Source organism: Panthera tigris, chromosome A3, assembly GCF_018350195.1.
Source record: "Panthera tigris isolate Pti1 chromosome A3, P.tigris_Pti1_mat1.1, whole genome shotgun sequence".
Taxonomy (NCBI): Eukaryota; Metazoa; Chordata; class Mammalia; order Carnivora; family Felidae; genus Panthera; species Panthera tigris.
In genome coordinates, this window is record NC_056662.1 from 38759725 (window position 1) to 38779016 (window position 19292).

General features: G+C 34.7%; 1 protein-coding gene across 12 annotated transcripts in view; it reads right to left on the minus strand.

The window, feature by feature from the left end:
- TASP1 (taspase 1) overlaps positions 1-19292 on the minus strand; it is a 342726-nt gene that overhangs the window by 261764 nt on the left and 61670 nt on the right. For all 12 annotated transcript variants that reach the window (XM_042980918.1, XM_042980915.1, XM_007086806.3 and 9 more), the window contains one exon: positions 14333-14412. In XM_042980918.1, the coding sequence (XP_042836852.1) occupies positions 14333-14412 (80 nt within the window). The remainder of the gene's footprint in view (positions 1-14332; positions 14413-19292) is intronic.

Here is a 19292-nt window from a genome sequence, read left to right on the forward strand (position 1 = left end):
AAAGTTGGGAAGACATTACATGTAGTTCATTCGAGTATTCTAGGGTTCTTGCATTGGCTGAGAAGTGGTAAAAAGTACTATTATCTAATAAACTTTCCTAAGTATGCATGTTGAAATCTCTAAGTTAATTCAAAGAGAATGGTAAAAGAAGGCAACAGAAACATATTAATGAAAAAGAAAATGTAATGATGGAAAATAATACTAAAGAAGGCAAGAAATGAGATATAGAAGGAGACACAGACCATGTGGGACAAATAAGAAGCAAAGAGTAAGAGATTAGATTCAAATCTAATATATGAGTAATTAAATTGAATGTAAATGGACTAAATGCACCAATTAAAATACAAAGATCACACACAAAAATTTTTTTTAATATATATGTGTTGCTTTTAAACATAAGAATACACAGACAGATTAAAAAGATAGAAAAAGATATACATGCAAATACTAACCAAAGGAAGCTATTATAGTTATTTTTTTTAATGTTTACTCATTTAGTTTGAGAGAGCATGTGCACATAAGCAGGGGAAGGGTAGAGAGAAAGGGAGAGTGAGAATCCCAACCTGACTCCTCACTGTCAGCACAGAGCCCAACGTGGGGCTTGATCTCACTAACTCTGAGAATATGACATGAGCTGAAATCAAGAATTGAACACTTAACTGCCTGAGACATCCAGGCGTCCCTACAGTTATTTTAATATCAAACAAGTAGACTTCAAGGCAGTAAGCATTACTAGATACAGAGTGCCATTTCTTAAAAAAAAAAAAAAAAAAAAAAAAGTCAACTCTGGGGCTCCTGAGTGGCTCAGTCGGTTAACCTTCCAACCTTGGCTCAAGTCATGATCTCACAGTTTATGAGTTCAAACCCCCCCCCCCCCACCAGGCTCTGTGCTGACAGCTCAGAGCCTGGAGACTGCTTCGCATTCTGTGTTTCCCTCTCTGCTTCTCCCCCACTCACACACTCTCTCTCTCTCCCTCCCTCAAAAATAAATGAACATAAAAAAAAAATGTTTTTTTAAGTCAACTAACCAAAGTCTTTCATGGGGCTACTAATACATGCAAGTAAATATATGGCAACTATAGTAAAAGAAAAAAAAATTAAGTTTTTTTCATAATATAGTATGTGACAAATATAAAAAATATGAAGTTGTTTGAACATTTAAAAATTCAACATAATTCATTACACTAACAAATTAATGTCCTCTTAATAAACAAAAATACAATATTAAATTCATTTACAATTTTTTAAATCTTTCAAAATAAAACTCCCTAAATATGACATATCACTAAATTTTCAATCAAACGCATTATACTTAAGTACGTCCAATATCATCACTTCAGTTAAACTATACTAATGATCCTTTGTCACTATGAAAGGGAAGGGAAAAAAGTATAAAGATTCAAAAGAAAGAAACACAACTATCATTATTCACAAATGACATGATTATGAATTTAGGAATCAACAAGAATCTACAGATAAATCATAAGGATTAATAGAAGAGTTTAGCAAGGCAGCTATATAAATGTATGCGTATATACATATATACACATATGAACATATACATAAATATACATATATGAAAACAATTATATCCATTGGCAACGACCATTCTGAAATATATTTTGGCATCATCTGGTGAGATGAAGATAGGCAGACACTATGATCCAACAATTCTACTACAGTGCGTATATTAGAGAAAGCCAACTGACACAGAATATACGTAGAAGAAAACTTGTAAGTTTGTTGTAACTCCAACATAATAGTCTACCTACAGAAGGTATACAATAGTTTATAATAAATAGGTTAAAAAAGCAAAGTGGAGAAATGTTATTTTCAAAATGAACCCAAATTGCAAAATATCCAATAATAAACTAATCATGAAGCCTGAAAACAATACTGTAGTAATAACACAGAAATGAACTAAAAAAAAAAAAAAAAGTTAACGGAACTACCCATCAAATCCAAAAACAAATTGATGTATATTCTATTTGAGAAAAAACAATGATATTTCATGCCAGTAGGAAATGAATGTTACTCAATAAGCTGTCTTGGCACAATATGTTACCTATTTGGGGGGAAAAATTAGATTCCTACCTCACACTACACATAAAAATCAAATCTTATATTAATAATTTAAAGACATATTTTTTAAATGCCCAAAAAAGTTAAACCATTATCCAACAATATAGGCATAAATAACAGAGTTTTTTGAGATACTTGCTATTTTTTAGTTTAATAGTTTTGTTTTAAAGTAGAAGATTTCCCATAAAATGTTATCAAAGCCAGAATCTGTTAAAACAATGGTTGGCTGATACAATCATATAAAATTTAAAATGTCTATATGGCAAAAGATATCATATGCAACAGTAATGATAAATAACATATTAAAACTTTTTAGTATATGCAAATAGCTATTGAGACAGGATTAATATCCTTAAATCATAATGATTATAATACAAAATTAATAAAATGGAGTTAGAAAGAAGATGGCCCAGTAGGAAGTGACAGGAATCTATCTCCCTACCTAAACAATAACTGTCCTGCCAAAATCTAATACAAGTGTTACAGAAAGAGGATGGCCCAGTAGGAAGTGACAGGAATCTATCTCCCTACCTAAACAATAACTGTCCTGCCAAAATCTAATACAAGTGTTACAGACCTCTGGAGTCTATTTAAGGCTGTTACTTTCAAAGGAAGGCTTGAAGTAAACTGTGGTTAGTTGGGGCCAATTTCAGCTCTTACTGAAATTGACCCATTCTCCATCCCCATCCGTTTGGCAGACAACCACACACGTATATTCTGAGAACAGATTGCACAGAGCTTGTGAGAGCCAGGTTGGGCAATAAAGACCCTGTCCTCCAAATACTGGAATTTGTGCTTCTGATTTCTTCTTGCTGGTACTGGTCACAAGGTGCAGAAACAGAAGTAGGCAGCTATTGTTGCAATGCCCTCCCCCTCCAGCTGAACTGACTTTCAAGGAATTTAAAAGACTTGTGCTTTTTCTCCACCTTCAACTTACCTCTTTTTCCCCTTTTGGGAGACATTCAAAGAGAGATAGAAATGGCCCATAAGCACATTAAAAATGCTGAATATCATAAGCATTAGGGAATATGAAGCAAAACCACAATGAGATACCACCTCACACCCATTAGAATAATTATTATTTAAAGAAAATAAATAAATAGCAAATGTTGGTGAGGATGTGGAGAAACTGGAACCCTTGTGCACTATTAGTGGAAATTTAAAATGGCATAGCCACTATGGAAAAGGGTACAGTGATCCTCCCAAAAATTGAAAATAGGATTACCATAAAATCCAGCAATTGCACTTCTTAGTACTCAAAACTTTTGAAAGCAGGGATTCTAACAGAGATTTGTACACCCATGTTCATAGCAGCAAAATAAACACTGGCCAAACAGCAACCCGAGTATCCATCAACAGGTAAATGGATAAACAAACTGTGGTGTGTGTGTGTGTGTACACATCATGTGTATATATACATATATATAGAATTCCATATTCATATTCCAATTCAGCCTTAAAAAGAAACTGACAGATGCTACAACATGGATAAACCTTGAGAACATCGTGTTAAACGAAATAAGCCAGTCATAAAAGGACAAATAACGTGTGGTTCCACTAATATGAAGTACCCACGGTAGTCAAATTCATAAAGATAGAAATGAGAATGGTTGCTAGAGGCTAAGTGGAGGGTAACAGGGAATTACTGTTTAAGGAGTACAGAGTTTTCAGTTTGGCAAGATAAAAAGGGTTCTATAGAAGGATGGGAGTGATGGCTGCACAAAAATGTGAATATACTAAAAGCCATTTAACTGTACCATTAAAAAATATTTAAGATGATAAATTTAATGTTATGTGTATTTTGCCAAAATATTCAAAAAGAATTATAGAAAAAAATGTACACAAATGTTTATAGCAGCATTATTTATAACAGTCCCAAACTGGACACAATCCAGATGTCTTTCAATGGGTAAATGATTAAACAAACAGTGGTATACCCATATCATATACTACTTAGCAATAAAATGAAATAGGCTATTAATAAATACAACCATCTGGATGAATCTCCAAAGAATTATTCTGAATTATTAAAAAGCCAGTTCCCAAAAGGTTACATATTGTATGGTGTCACTTATATCACATTCTTGAAATAGCAAAATTATACTAATGGAAAATAGGTTAGTGGCTCCAGGGGCTAAGGAGGGCATGGAGGTGAGGAGGTATGACTATAAAAAAGGAAACCTGAGAAACTGTTGTGAAGATGGAAGTGTTCTGTATCTTGACTACATCAACATCAATATCCCAAATGTGATTCTGCACTGTGTTTTGCAAGATTATTACCATTAGAGAAACTGAGCAAAGGGTACACGGGGATCTCTCTATATTAATTCTTACAACTGCATGTGAATTTATAATTACCTAAAAATAAAAAATTTAAAATAGCATAACTGGTCATATTAAAGAGTGAAGTACTAATATATCACACACCTGTTATAATAAAATTCTAAAATTAGTACATAAAATGTTTTATCAATCATGTTGTCTTTCAAAGTATCCTACTCAAAGGCAGAAAAACTCTAAAATCACAACCCAGCCAATAGAAAAAAAATAGGATTCCTTGTAGCAGAATCATGCCCATAAATTGACAGGATATAATAATGTCCCCAACCAACTCCTTACTTAATATAAACATGTACCTCAGGTCCAATCAAAGCATAAAACAGCTAAAAATTAAGGAATAGATGGTGGCAACTTTGTAGCACAAGCTATTTAAGATTGGTCTTTACTAAGGGACAACAAAACTACTTTCAATTTCAACTTTAATGAGTCTTCTGGAAGAACTCAAAAACATGTAGAAGCTTGGGGCACCTGGGGGGCTCAGTGGGTTAAGCATCCAACTTCAGCTCAGGTCACGATCTCATGGTTTGTGAGTTCGACCCCCGCATCAGGCTCTGTGCTGACAGCTCAGAGCCTGGAGCCTGCTTCAGATTCTGTGTGTCTCTCTCTCTTCCCCTCCCCTGCTCGCACGCTGTCTCTCTCTCTCTCAAAAATAAACATTAAAAAAAAATTTTTATAATAACTAAATAAAACACACAGAAGCTTTATCTCAGACATGTTAAAATTGAATATATATTGAAATTACCTGCAAAACTTTAAAAACGTCAGATGCACGGGTGCCAGCTACAGAGTTGCTGGTTTTGGGTGCAGCCAGGGCTTCAGAGTTTTTCAAAGCTCTCCAGGGATCCTAATGTGCAGCCAAAGTTGAAAACCACTGCTCTAATGGTTACACCTAACTCCAGTTGGATCAATCACTAAAACCACAAGTCAGTGTTGAAGAGCTAGACTGATTAAATTCTGATGAAATTATATCACCAGAATTATTTTCATGTCCAACACATTAATGATAGTAAAAGTGATATTAATAGTTAACATTTGAGTGATTCTATGTGCCAGAGATTGGAATAAGAATTCTTTATACATTATCTCAAGTAAACACAACCTCTCCATGAGAAAAGTTCCTTGGAGGTAAGTTGTCCGTGGTCACACAAAGTTGTATGCCTCTAAAGCCTATGCTCTGAGCTACTTTATGGTCAATAATGGCAGCAACTTTACAAATACAGATTTCTCAAAAATAGACAAAAAATAAAAGCTCTTAGGAGAGGAATCTGGCAATAGCCAGGATAATGGTAAATGTATATTCTGAGTGAGCAAATCTACTTCCAACTAGATAAATAAAACACATTTGTACAAGAATATTTGTGAAATCATCAACATTAATGGCAAAACCTAGGAACAACATGAATGGTCATCAATAAGGAAACAGCTAAAAAAAAATGTATAGTAAATGCTATCCAGCAGTTTAAAAATTAATTGATTTCTATATATATCAACATGGATAGATTTCAGAATATATTTTGCTGACTGATGAAAAACATAAGAAATATCATATTATGATATCACTCCTCTAAAAACTTACTAAAAATACTATAGAGTATGATACCATTTATCTAAAACAAAAAGAATAATACTATATATTCCAGCATTTCTGTTGACACAGAAAGAAGCAAATCAACAAGTAAGTGTGGCTGTCGGAGTGGACAGGAGAGGCTGGGACTGGGAAAGGGGAAGGTTTATGTAGAATGCTCTAATTTAAAAAAAAAAAAAAAGTAACATCTTTTTTTAAAAAAAGTAACAAAAAAGGTACAATTAAAAAGTAACAAATATAATGTTTAAGTAATCAACTCCCTTTTATAATGTGAAATGTTATATTTGTTAACTTATATTTGTTATTTATATTATTATATCTGCTAATAGTACACATTTACAAAGCATAGGTTCTGGCTCCTGGTAATGGAGTTGCTTATATGAGACTAACCCACAAAACAATAACAATTAGAAACTCTGGTCAGAATTTTTTTAATTAAAAACAAAAAGCTATTTGAAGACTAGTGACCAAAAGCCGGTAGAAATAGGAGAAGATTCAACCACTGAAAGAAAAGAAACACACTGGATGACATCAACATTCATACAGCTTTCTCTATGAGGCACTACAGTCAAAACTATAGAGGCACAGCAAATAGATCTCAAATAGAAAACTATAGTCTTGCCAGGTGGAGTTGAAAGTGTTTGGGACTATTGAAGCAGCTGGAAATTGAGGGAGGAATCCTGGAAAGGAGAAAGCCACACACACAGAAAAAGGGAAGCCCCCAAATTTATGTAAACATCCCTTCAAATTCTTGAATGAGCCCTTAACTGTTTATATAAGATACAAGATTCCATAGAGGTTAGTGAGGAAAACAACAGCTGAAAAGCTGACAGATTTTGACAAACACTTGCTGTAGGAGAGACAAAGTTTAAAGCTTGAGACTTTCAAGTGAAACCCTAGAAAGGCCATATCTTAGGAAAAAAGACCACAAACTAGTACTAAGGATTAACTCTAGAATTAAGAACAAAACTGAAATGGACTCACTTTCACAAAGTCTAAAACTAGGCTGTAACAAAATCAAGGTGATCTACAATTTTACTACATGCTAAAACAAAACCCAACATCATTCAAAGGAAGGTAATATGCCCATAGTCTCTACAACATATCATTACAATGCCCAAGATGTAACAAAAAAGCAAATTATGAGACATACAACTAAACAAAAAAAAGTGATAGAGTCAAGAGGAAAAAAAAACCCTGTCAATAGAAATTGACCTACCAGTGACCTAGATTTCAGAATTAGCAATCAACGATTTTAAAATAGCAATAAACAGGAGCACCTGGGTGACTCAGTCACTTAGGCATCTGACTCCTGATTTCGGCTCAGGTCATCATCTCACGATTCATGGGTTGCTCTGCTCTGTCCGGCTCTGCTCTAACAGTGTGGAGCCTGGTTGGGATTCTCTCTCCCTGTCGCTCTCTGCCCGTCCTCCACTCGTGCTCCCATGCATTCACGCATGTGCACTCTCTTTCTCACTCTCTCAAGAAATAAACATTTAAAAAAAATTTTTTGTATGTTTATTTATTTTTGAGACAGAGAGAGACAGAGCATGAATGGGGGAGGGTCAAAGAGAGGGAGACACAGAATCTGAAGCAGGCTCCAGGCTCCGAGCTGTCAGCACAAAGCCCAATACAGGACTCGAACTCATGGACTGTGAGATCATGACCTGAGCTGAAGTCGGATGCTTAACCGACTGAGCCACCCAGGTGCCCGGATATAAACATTTTTAAAAATAAATAAAATAACAATCAATATGTTAACAATGGGTATAATAAGTGAAGACAAAGGGAATTTCAGGAGAAATATAGAAATTTTATAAAAATGTAAACTTTAGAACTGAAAGTTCTAAATATTCTGAAAACATAATATTTTACACTGTAAAGAAATAACTACATTAGGTTCACATCAAATTGGACACTGCAGAAAAAAAGACTGGTGAACCTGAAGACAATTCAACAGAATCATACAAATGAAAGCATATTGGTTAATTTTATGTGTCTACTTGCCTGGGCCACAGGGTGCCCAGATATTTGGTCAAACATTATTCTCGGCATATCTGCGAGGGTGTGTTTGATGAGGATGAGATTAACATTTAAACTGGTAGACTGAGTAAAGCAGATTGCCCTCCCTAATATAGGGGGAATTATTCCAATCGGTCAAAAGCCTTCATAGAACTAAAAGGCAAACTCTCCCCTAAATAAAAGAGAATCCTTTTTTCCTGACTGCCTTCAAACTGCAACACTTTTTCCTGCCTTTACACTTGAACTAAAACATTGGCTCTTCCTCAGTCTCGAGCTTGCCAGACTTCAGACTGAAAGCACACAGCTAGCTCTCCTGGTTCTTAGGCCTTTGGACATGGATTGGAACTACACCACTGGTTCTCCTGAGTCTCCAGCTTGCTGACTGACCCTGAAGATCTTGGGACTTGTCAGCCTCTATAATTGCGTTAAATATAAAAGCCAATAATAAATCTGATAGATCAATCGATCTATTGGTTCTGTTTCAGTAGAGAATCCGGACTAGTACAGAAAGCACAGAGGGAAAAAAAAAAAAAAAAAAAAAAAAAAAAAAACAGCTAAAATGAGAGCTTCAATAACATGTGACAGTATCAAGTGTTTTCATATAAGTAGAAATGAAGTCCCAGAAACAAATGAAGAAGACTATGAACCAGAAAAAAAAATCTAAACAAATATTGTCCAAAAGGTTCCCTAATTTGATTGAAAACATTAACCACAGATTCAGCAGGCACAGTAAAAACTAGGCACAAAGAAACCACACCTAGGCATACCATGGTTAAACTTTTTAAAACCAAAGATAAAAAACCTTTAAAAAAAAATCTGAAAAGGAGAGAAAAAGAACAATATTCTCATTCATGCTACAAACATGGAATAACCTTAAACACATTATGCTAAGTAAAATAAGCCAGACACAAAAGGACAAATACTGTATGATTCACACTTATAGAAGGTACCCAGAACAGGCAATCATAGAGAATGACTTTGCAGAATGGAGGTTACGGGAAATGGTTATTTTCTGTTTAACAGATACGGAGTTTCTGCTTGAAATGATAAAAAAGTTATGGAAATACGTACTGGTTATATACCACTGAATACACCCTAAATTACACACTTAAATACTGTCAAAATAGTAAATTTTATGTCACATTTTTTAACCATAATAAAAAAAAAGAGAAAAAAAAGTGCTAAAAGGAAAAAACCTGACAACCTAGAAGTCTGTATCCCACAAGAAATTAATATTTTTAAAGTAAAGGCAAAATAAAGATTTTTCAGATAATGAAAGCTGACAGCATTTTTCACCACGACACCTGTCGCATTACCAGAAATGCTTGTGCCAGATGAAGGGAATAATACCAGATAGAAATTTACATCTACATAGAGGAATGAAATATTAAGTATGTGAGACACTATGTAAAATATTATTTTAGAATAAACTGAGAAAGACATTCCGAAAACTTTGGAACACTGAAAGGGGATAAAAACCCACCAGTTATGCCCCCCACCAACACAAAAGGTAGTCAAGGTTAAAACACATCATTACCAAGTATAGAAACTAATTTTTACTGAGGAATAGACAAGTGCCCAATATAGAATAGCATTTAAAAAAATGTTTAATCTAAATAATAATTATAATTTCTCCCTCTAAATTGACCATAGGTCAATATGATTTTTTGTAATATATTATATATAATATACATATTATATGTGTGTATGTGAATATAATCACACAACTTTCAAACACTTTATTTATTCAGAGAATATTTCTTGCTGGTTGGTTATATAAGAAGTTTATGGCATAAAACAAATATATATTTCTTATTTTGAGGATACTAATATATTAGTCAAAAATATTTTTGTCCTCCTGCAAAATATCTAGTAATTTTGATTTTATAACACCTTTTTATATAAATGCTCTGAAGTAAAACTGGCAAAGTGAATATATAAATGAGTTCACTTCACACCCTACTAAAATCTTACCAAAAAGAAACTGAAGGGAGAAAAAAGACTGACCTACATAAGGGATGATGACAAAAAGGGCAGTAGCAACACAATTTCAGAAAATAGAAAGCAAATGGACAGTTACTGATTGAGTAGAGGAAGATGAATCCAGATGCCTGGTAGCCAAGACATCACAATGCAAACTAATCTCTTCCAAAGTAAACAAATTCCTTCCAAAGAAACACTACAAGACCTCAGAATAAAAGGCACCTGGTATTTTTTTTTAAATTTTTTTAAAATGTTTATTTTTTTGAGAGAGAGAAAGAGAGACAGAGACAGAGCATGAGCAGGGGAGGGACAGAAAGAGAGGGACACACAGAATCCAAAGCAGGCTCCAGGCTCTGAGCTGTCAGCACAGAGTCCGACGTGGGGCTCAAACTCGTGAACCGTGAGATCGTGACCTGAGCTGAAGTCAGACGCTTAACCGACTGAGCCACCCAGGCGCCCCAGGCACCTGATATTTCTGAAAGCCAGGTTGGGACTAAAAATAGGAGAACTGGTGGAAAGTGTCAGTAAGAAACATGGAGATGCCTAAATCCCCCCTTCATGCCCGCAGAAAATATGAGGTTGACTAAACCATATGGACCTCGAATTAGTGTACATCCAGCACAAGTGGGAACAGGTATCATCAGGGGCTCTACACAAAAGTTCTACATCAGGGTTCTACATAAGTCTGAAACAGGAAAGGTGAGACCTCCAGCCCCTGCCCTTGTTCTGCACCACAATACTGGCTATAGCCCTGGCAGACCTGGGAAAATTTCTCTCTCACTAATCCAAAAGAAAACAGATACAACTGGTTTTGTTGGGGGGAATACCTGGGAATTCCCCCCAACAAAAGAGCCTGATCACACCACCCTTCTTGAGGTCAACCAGACCTGTCATCAAACACAAAGCTTCCAAATGGCTTTTAAGTACCATATTCATAAATGTGAAAACAGCAAGGGGTCACTAGATAGAAAAATTTGCTAACATGCATGAAACAAACAAAAAGAAAGAAGCAGAAACAGCAGATAGCAAATTTTAAACCATAATATCCTAAGAGATGAGCAAAAATATTGAGCTTATGAAATAAGAACAGTGCACTACATTTTAAAAGTATTAGTCAGTGTGGTGCCTGGCTGGCTTAGTCAATAGAGCATGCAACTCTTGATCTCGGAGTTGTGAGTTCAAACCTCACGCTAGGCATACAGCTTACTTAAAATTAAAAAAAAAAAAAAAAAAAAAGGATTAATCACAGAGGAATCTCTAGTAATTAAGACAATAAAATCCAAAATTATAAATTCATCAGAAGTTTAGGAGACAAAACTGAAGACATTTCTGAGACAGTAGGACAAAATGATTTCAAAAAGAAGAATAAATCACTTTTGAGAAAGATACAAGGGATTGGAGCATGAGATCCAACATCCAATTCATAGAAATTAGAAAAATAAAAAAGAGGAAAGATAAGGGAAGATATTAATACACAATTTTTTAATTTCTCCCCAAAATAAAGCACATGAATTTCCAGATTGAAAGTACTCAGGATGAGTACCATACATACTGAATTAAAAAAGACCCATTCCAAGATGTTTCATTATAATAATAAGAACATAGGAATTAAGCCTTCCTTCCAAAGATGAAAAATATACCACAAAGAACTGGGAATCAAAATGCATAACAGAAAGACTGGAAACTAAAACATGAGAGAACAATTTCTTCAAAACCCAGGGAAAACAATTTCTAGTCTTACATATATCAAGTAATGGAATACAATGAAAAAGAAACAAACATATGAGACTCAGGAATCAGAGAATTTGATGTTGGAGAGACAAAATGGGAATCCAAAATGATAGTGAGGTAAAGACCAGGGATGACAATCCCTCAGCAGGCTTTCTGTGAACCCATTCTAAACTTGAAGGTGCCAGCTGGCATGTCTCCAAGAAAAAACAAAATGGAACTATCAACTGACCAGATTTGTTTGCCTGACATAAAAACTAAATAAATGCTACTGGGAAGATTTTAAGGTAGAATTAGTGGTGGGGGCTATGAGAATTAGACCTCTAACACTCCCTGTTTGCCTACCATGTACATATTTCTCTGCCCACCAGCCTCCCTATAACATTCAGCTACATGATTATTCATTTTGAATATAATGTTATTAGGAGCTGATCCTTACCAAATACCTCTTATGATATATAATCATTACTTTTTTGGTTTAACTCCTCGCAGTTAATGATTCCTCATTTTCTCATTTGATTCTTTAAATTATAGTCATAGATTAGCATGATAAAAAATAAAAATTTAACATTTTTACATTTCACATGTAAATATTTATAACTCATTTTTCATTTTTCAGTCATTAGACTTAATCATTATCAGACATTATTCTTGATAACAATTTCGAGTTACTACATATCATCATATGATAATTTGCTTACATTTCTTTCTGTTGGGCATTAAGACTTTTTCAAATTTTTTTATATTCTTTTTTTTTCACAAACTGTTGAGTGTTTTTGTTTTCTGTTTTGTTTTTTTTTTTTGCTTTTTATTTTTATTTTTTAATTTATATCCAAGCTAGTTAGCATATAGTGCAACAATGATTTCAGGAGTAGATTCCTTAATGCCCCTTACCCATTTAGCCCACCCTCCCTCCCACAACCCCTCCAGTAAACCTCTGTTTGTTCTCCATATTTAAGAGCCTCTTATGTATTGTCCCCGTCCCTGTTTTTATATTATTTTTGCTTCCCTTCCCTTATTTTCATCTGTTCTGTGTCTTAAAGTCCTCATATGAGTGAAGTGATATGATCTTTGTATTTCTCTGACTAATTTCGCTTAGCATAATACCCTCTAGTTCCATCTACATAGTTGCCAATGACAAGACTTCATTCTTTTTGATTGCCAAGTAATATTCCATTATAAATACACATACCACATCTTCTTTATCTGTTCATCCATCGATAGACATTTGGGCTCTTTCCATACTTTGGCTATTGTCGATAGTGCTGCTATAAACATTGGGGTGAGTGTTCCCCTTCGAAACATCACACCTGATCCCCTTGGATAAATGCCTAGTAGTGCAATTGCTGGGTCGTAGGGTAGTTCTATTTTTAACTTTTTGAGGAACTTCCATACTGTTTTCCAGAATGGCTGCACCAGTTTGGATTCCCACCAGCAGTGCAAAAGAGATCCTCTTTCTCCACATCCTCTCCAACATCTCTTGCTGCCTGAGTTGTTACTGTTAGCCATTCTCACAGGTGTGAGGTGGTATCTCATTGTAGTTTTGATTTGTATTTCCCTAATGATGAGCCATGTTGAGCATCGTTTCATGTGTCAGTTGGCCATCTGCATGTCTTCTTTGGAGAAGTCTATTCATGTCTTTTGTCATTTCTTCACTGGATTGTTTGTTTTTTGGGTGTTGAGTTAGATAAGTTCTTTATAGATTTTGGATACTAACCTTTATCTGGTATGTCATTTGCAAAGATCTTCTCCCATTCTGTTGGTTGCCATTTAGTTTTGATATTCTTAATAATGCTTATTGAGAACTACATAAATCTTTGTCTCTATTTCTAATGACAAGTTCCTACAAGCAGGATAAATTTAAGGTTTTGCTCTGTACGACTTAGTTGTCCCCTAAAATTTCTGCCAATTTACATTTGTACCTACAATGTATTATGTTCATTTCGCCACACACTTATGAGCAGTAATACAGTATTTTTAACTCTTTCAGAAATTAAGAGGGAACAAATTTAACATGTACTCTTTTTAATTTGAATTTCCCTATTAGTTATATTATATTATATATTTATGACTTTTAATCATTTTTCTTTTTGGGTATTATTTGTATTTGTGTGGTTTTAAATTTGACATACCTTCTCCCGGATTAAGGATATGTATCACTTTGTCATGGTAAGTGTTATGGTAAGTGTTTTTTCAGTCTTAACTCTTATGTAGTCATACTTTTGTTCTTCTTTCTCTTGCACTTGGTCCCTAGGAAGGCCTTCCTCAGCTCAAGGACAGATAAATGTTGACCTCTGTTTTCTTCTCCCTCTATGAGGGGGGTAGTATTAAGGTTTTATTCTTAGTAATTATATTAAGTAACCTAAAAGGGATCCTTTAGCAATACTTCCATAAAAGCATGAGAATGGGGGAAACCTCAGGAATATAAAAAGTGGCTTAAAATCAAATAACTTTCAATGTATCTTTTAACTTTAAATATTTCAACATGTAAGCTTCCTTCCTTAAATATCAGAGTACCATGTGGATTAAAACAATGTAACACTTTCAGGTATATATGCCAATATAGCTTAATTTTGAAAAATTTTTACTCACTTGTGGTCATGATGTTAGGAGGACAAGAGGGTATTCCATGATCTACTGCCCATCTGTAGGCTCCTTCTCCAACTAAAAAGCTAACAACAGAAAAATTATTCTTTTAAAAATTCAGTTTCATCTTTTCCTATATCAATAAAGTAATATAAATCATATAGTAAGGCAACTGAAAAAATGTTTTGCATATAGATATAATTCTAGGTTTATTACCTCAAAATAACAATATGGCTACATGCCCCAAAATTATTTAAACATTTTCCCCCAAGTTAGGAATTTTACAATTGGAAATGGTACAATTTCATTTGCAATAACCAACAAGTAAAAACCAGCAAAATTCACCCTGAGATGCAAAAAATAGTTGATTTCCCCATGGAAAATACTAAGATTTATCTTGGATCATCATGGTCACACGATCCATTTAATCAAGTTAAGAGTCACAGTATCAGTGAATGTCCTCAGATTTAGTATTCTTACCTACTATAACACCTGGGTCTACCTAAAATGAGTGAGTACATCTAGAGATGCCCAAAAACAATGAGATGTGCTTACATTTTCAAGTCTTAATGCAATGAAAATATATAAATGACCTATAAAATATATGACTCTCAGAATCATTTTTACTGTGGCGAGTACTGTGGTGTGTCCCAAAAGTAATTTTTTAAGCCCTAAACTGCAAGTTTTAACATAATGAAGTAAATGAAAGGATACTGTTAGCTAACTGTAAAAGACTTATTTCCGAAGATTTCAAAGGGCATGCAGGATAATTAACCACTCCATTCCCTAACACAGTAACAGCAAGTGGTTACCATAAAAATCAATCACTTCATCTCCTTCCATAGCCAACTTCTTAAAGCTCTCAGCCAGCTAGTAATGGGTTTCCTTGAACTTATGCCTGCTCATTAGTTTTTGGCTCTCTAGTTTTTGTTTCTGTTCTTCTAATCATTCCAACACTAAAACTCAAAGTAATGCATACTGAAGTCTTTAGATTCATTTGTTAGTAAGGAGACCAATGACATACTGGCAAAACAAAATCTAAGGAGATACTCAGAAATGTCCAAATAGTTCTACTGAGAAACTAAATGGTTACGTCCAATAACTGTTTTCCAATATATGGAGAGAGAGCCAACAAGAATAGACAACTTTACTCCTTCAAACCTCTATATCTTTTTTTAAATTCTAGAGGATTCTGAAATAGAAAACAGTTTCTCCTATTCTTGTATCAAATGAAGACCACTGCAAAGAAAATGCAAAGAAAAGCTGTCATGTAAAGTTCAAATGAAGAATAACTGAAATAGAAACTTGAATGTGAGTTAAGCTGTCCTGATGGCATTTTTAGCACTTCCTCCTTCCAAAAAAGGAATGTGATATAAGAAATAACTTCTCTCCATGCAAAGATGTAAAAGAGATGCCGAAGTAGCATATTAAGTGATCAGAACAGAAATTTGGAGCTGAATCTAGTATTCTTAGCACACCCATTTCATCTTGGGTTCAAGCCCAGTATCTGGAATCAATGGCATTTTACAAAATATTCTTAGTTTTATTTTTCATTTCTTAAACAGTCATTGCTTCTAAATTAAACCAACTTGCCACTGGCTGCTATGCAAGTTTTTAAAATACCTTAGCCATTTTATAATATTCATAGGAAGTTGACTATTTGGATGCCATCTTAGGAATAAGAACACTGAATATCTGACCTTTTCCTACTATCAAAAACTACCTGTCTAGTAGTTAATCATCACACAGAATGGCACAGTGCTTTCGAAGTAATTTTAAAATTCTGAAAAGCTACATGATACTAACATGCCAAAAATTCATTTTCTAGAATATTACATGCAGTATCAATTCCAATTTCTCAGTCTTATGACTCCCCAAGGAGAAAGCTTTTAGGGAAATTTTGCCTCAATCAAGTTTAGGAAATCCCATAGAATATACCTTTGTAAAATATCTGGAATCTGACCACTTCTCACCACCTCCCCTGCTAACCCCTTTCTCTGAACTACCATCATCTCTTACCTGGATTGTTGCAATGGACTCAATACTTTAATGCTTGCCTTGCTTTGCTCCCTGCCCCAGTCTATGCTCACTGGCCGCTGACATCCTTGTAAAACACAAGTCAGACAAAAATTATATCCCTCCTCTCAAAACTTGCAAAACCTCTCATGAGAACTCTAGTGTAAACACTGGAGTCTTCATAAGAATCTACAAGCTCTCAAGTGATCTGATCCTTTCTGCTCCCTCTTTACCTCATCTCTTACTCCCCTTGCCCCTTTGCTTACCCTACTCCAGCCTCCTATAAAAACACAAACATGTCAAGGAACCTCCAGCCTCAAGGCCTTCACCCTGAATGTTCCCTCTATTAGGCTCTTCCTTATTTCCCAAATGGCATATTCCCTCATCTGCTCAAATGTCTCCTTTGAGGAGGCCTATTTAAACTGTACCCAGCATGAGGTACCTGGGTGGCTCAGTTGGTTAAGCTTCTGACTCTTGGTTTCAGCTCAGGTCATGATCTCACAGTTTTGTGAGTTCAAGCCCCGTGTCAGGTTCTGCGCTGGCAGCATGGAGCCTGCTAGGGATTCTCTCTCTCCCTCTCTCTGCCCCTCTCCCACTCACACTCAGTCTCTCTCAAAATAAATAAACCTAAAAAAAAACAAAAAAACAAAAAACTGTACCCAACACACTGTATTCCCCTACCTAGGACTTTCAATCCCTGTCATTCTATTCTTTTCACATTTTTTTCACCTTCTAACATACTATACACTTTATAATTTATACGTCCATTATTTACTTCTATCTTCCTCAAATAAACTGTAAGCTTCGTAAGGATGGGAATCTTTGTTTTTTCATTGACATATCCAAGCATTTACAAGAGTGCCTAAAGCATACTAAGCATTAAACAAACATTGGCAAGATATTAAACAAGTAATAATAAGCTAGGGGGTCAAAATTCCTTAAGGGACAGTATTTTCCTTGTGTTTTACCCAATGTAATTTACATTAAAACAAGTCTCACGGTGATGTAAAACAAAAAGCAGCAACACTCTACTAGAAGCAGCCCTGGGGTGGGGGGAATGAAACCTCCACCAAGCTGCCCTCTGGGTGCTGCAGCAAGCACTAGCACAGTCAAGGTCCGGGCAAGGGCTATGGGCGCAAATGCAAGATGCGAACTGCAATCTCATGGCTGGCAACCACCCATTTCCAGAGAACCATGACTCCATAATCAGTCTAAAAAGTGTCATTTCGTGATTCAGAAAGCTCTCAAGATTGCTCAGGGATCCCAATAATCAAAATATATTATTCTGGAAAAGAAAGATATAGGAGAAAATGATAGTTATTTCTTTGACTTAAAACTGATTTCTATCTATTTTATCTGTTGCTTCTTTGTTCATCATAAATATATAAAACTGATGAAAGACAAATTAATGGCTATTGATCATTAAAAGCTTATACACAAAGCGCAAATAAAGGAGAACTTGCTGTATTTGGAAATAACATGTAACAACCAAATTAAACAATAAGCACATAACTCTTTGAAACCATTTTTAATTTAATTTCAATTTTTATTTTTTTAATTTAAAAAATGAATTTTTAAAACACAGAACCTCAGCATAAGCAATTGACACATAAAAAATAAACAATCTTTAGAATCAAAATATATTTCATCAATGTTCACATTTCTCTGGTTGTCTTAGAAAATTTTTTCTACTATTGTTATCCAACTAAATCTATACTTTCTGAATAACTTATTTCTTACATTTCATCTTTACATTTTTTTAATTGTCTTTTCACATTCACACAACAAAAGTAGTACAAATTTGAATGAATTTATGAAATATAATAGATTAAATAGTATTTTAAGAAAATGTACCAAAAGCTAAATTTGCCTCTGAAGAAAATCCTAGGGTCAAATGAGCACCTTAGGTTTCATTTATACTAAACATAAAACAATGTTTGTCAGGCTTTCCCTTTTTCATGAAAAGAAACATAATTTCCAAAAATTATAACTTCTATATTAGGAGTCAGCAAAGTTTTTGTGTAAAGGATGGGATAGTAAATAGGTCGGTTTTCTGGCCATAATGTCTCTTTTGCAACAACTCAATTTGGCCTTTGAGTGTACAAGCAGCCACAGACAATACATACACAAATGGGTATGGCTGTGTCCCAATAAAACTTTATTTACAAAGCAAGCAGCAGACCAGATTTGGCCCATAAGCCATAGCTTGCCAATCCCTTGTTCTAAATGATAACACCTGTCAAAGCTATACCCTATCATAATGGAAGAAGAAAGATCCAAGCTATAAAATAAAATATAGAAACTTGAGTAAATGTGACACAGTTTATGAAGGTTGGCCCACCAAGTTTATAAAGATATCAAATACTCTCCTAATCTGACCAAACACCACTACTTAAACAATACAACATATCTTAGTGGCTATAACCAAAAAATAAGGTATGCAGATAAATGAACTTTTTATTTAATTTTTTTTAATTTTTTTAACATTTATTTATTTTTGAGAGGCAGAGAGAGGCAGAGCATGAGCAGCGGAGAGAGAGAGAGAGAGAGAGAGATACAGAATCTGAAGCAGGCTCCAGGCTCCGAGCTGTTTGTTAGCACAGAGCCTGACGTGGGCTCAAACTCAAAACCTGCGAGACCATGACCCAAGCTGAAGTTGGGCGCTCAACCAACTGAACCACCCAGGCGCCCCAATGAACTTTTTATTTAAAGACTTCCTAAAAAAACATTCATTATATATAATGTCTTGCTATCCCCATAGAGTGGTGACAGATGACACCAGAGGACCATGATTTCTAAGTCTTCCGTCAGCTTTTTATAGTTTTTGTACCTCTATGCCTGGCATAGAGAAAATGAACAATAAATATTTGCTGAGTGAATTGAAAAATGAATAAATAACTACATGAGTATAAACAGTAACTTCTCATTATTATAAAAGGATTCTATTCTA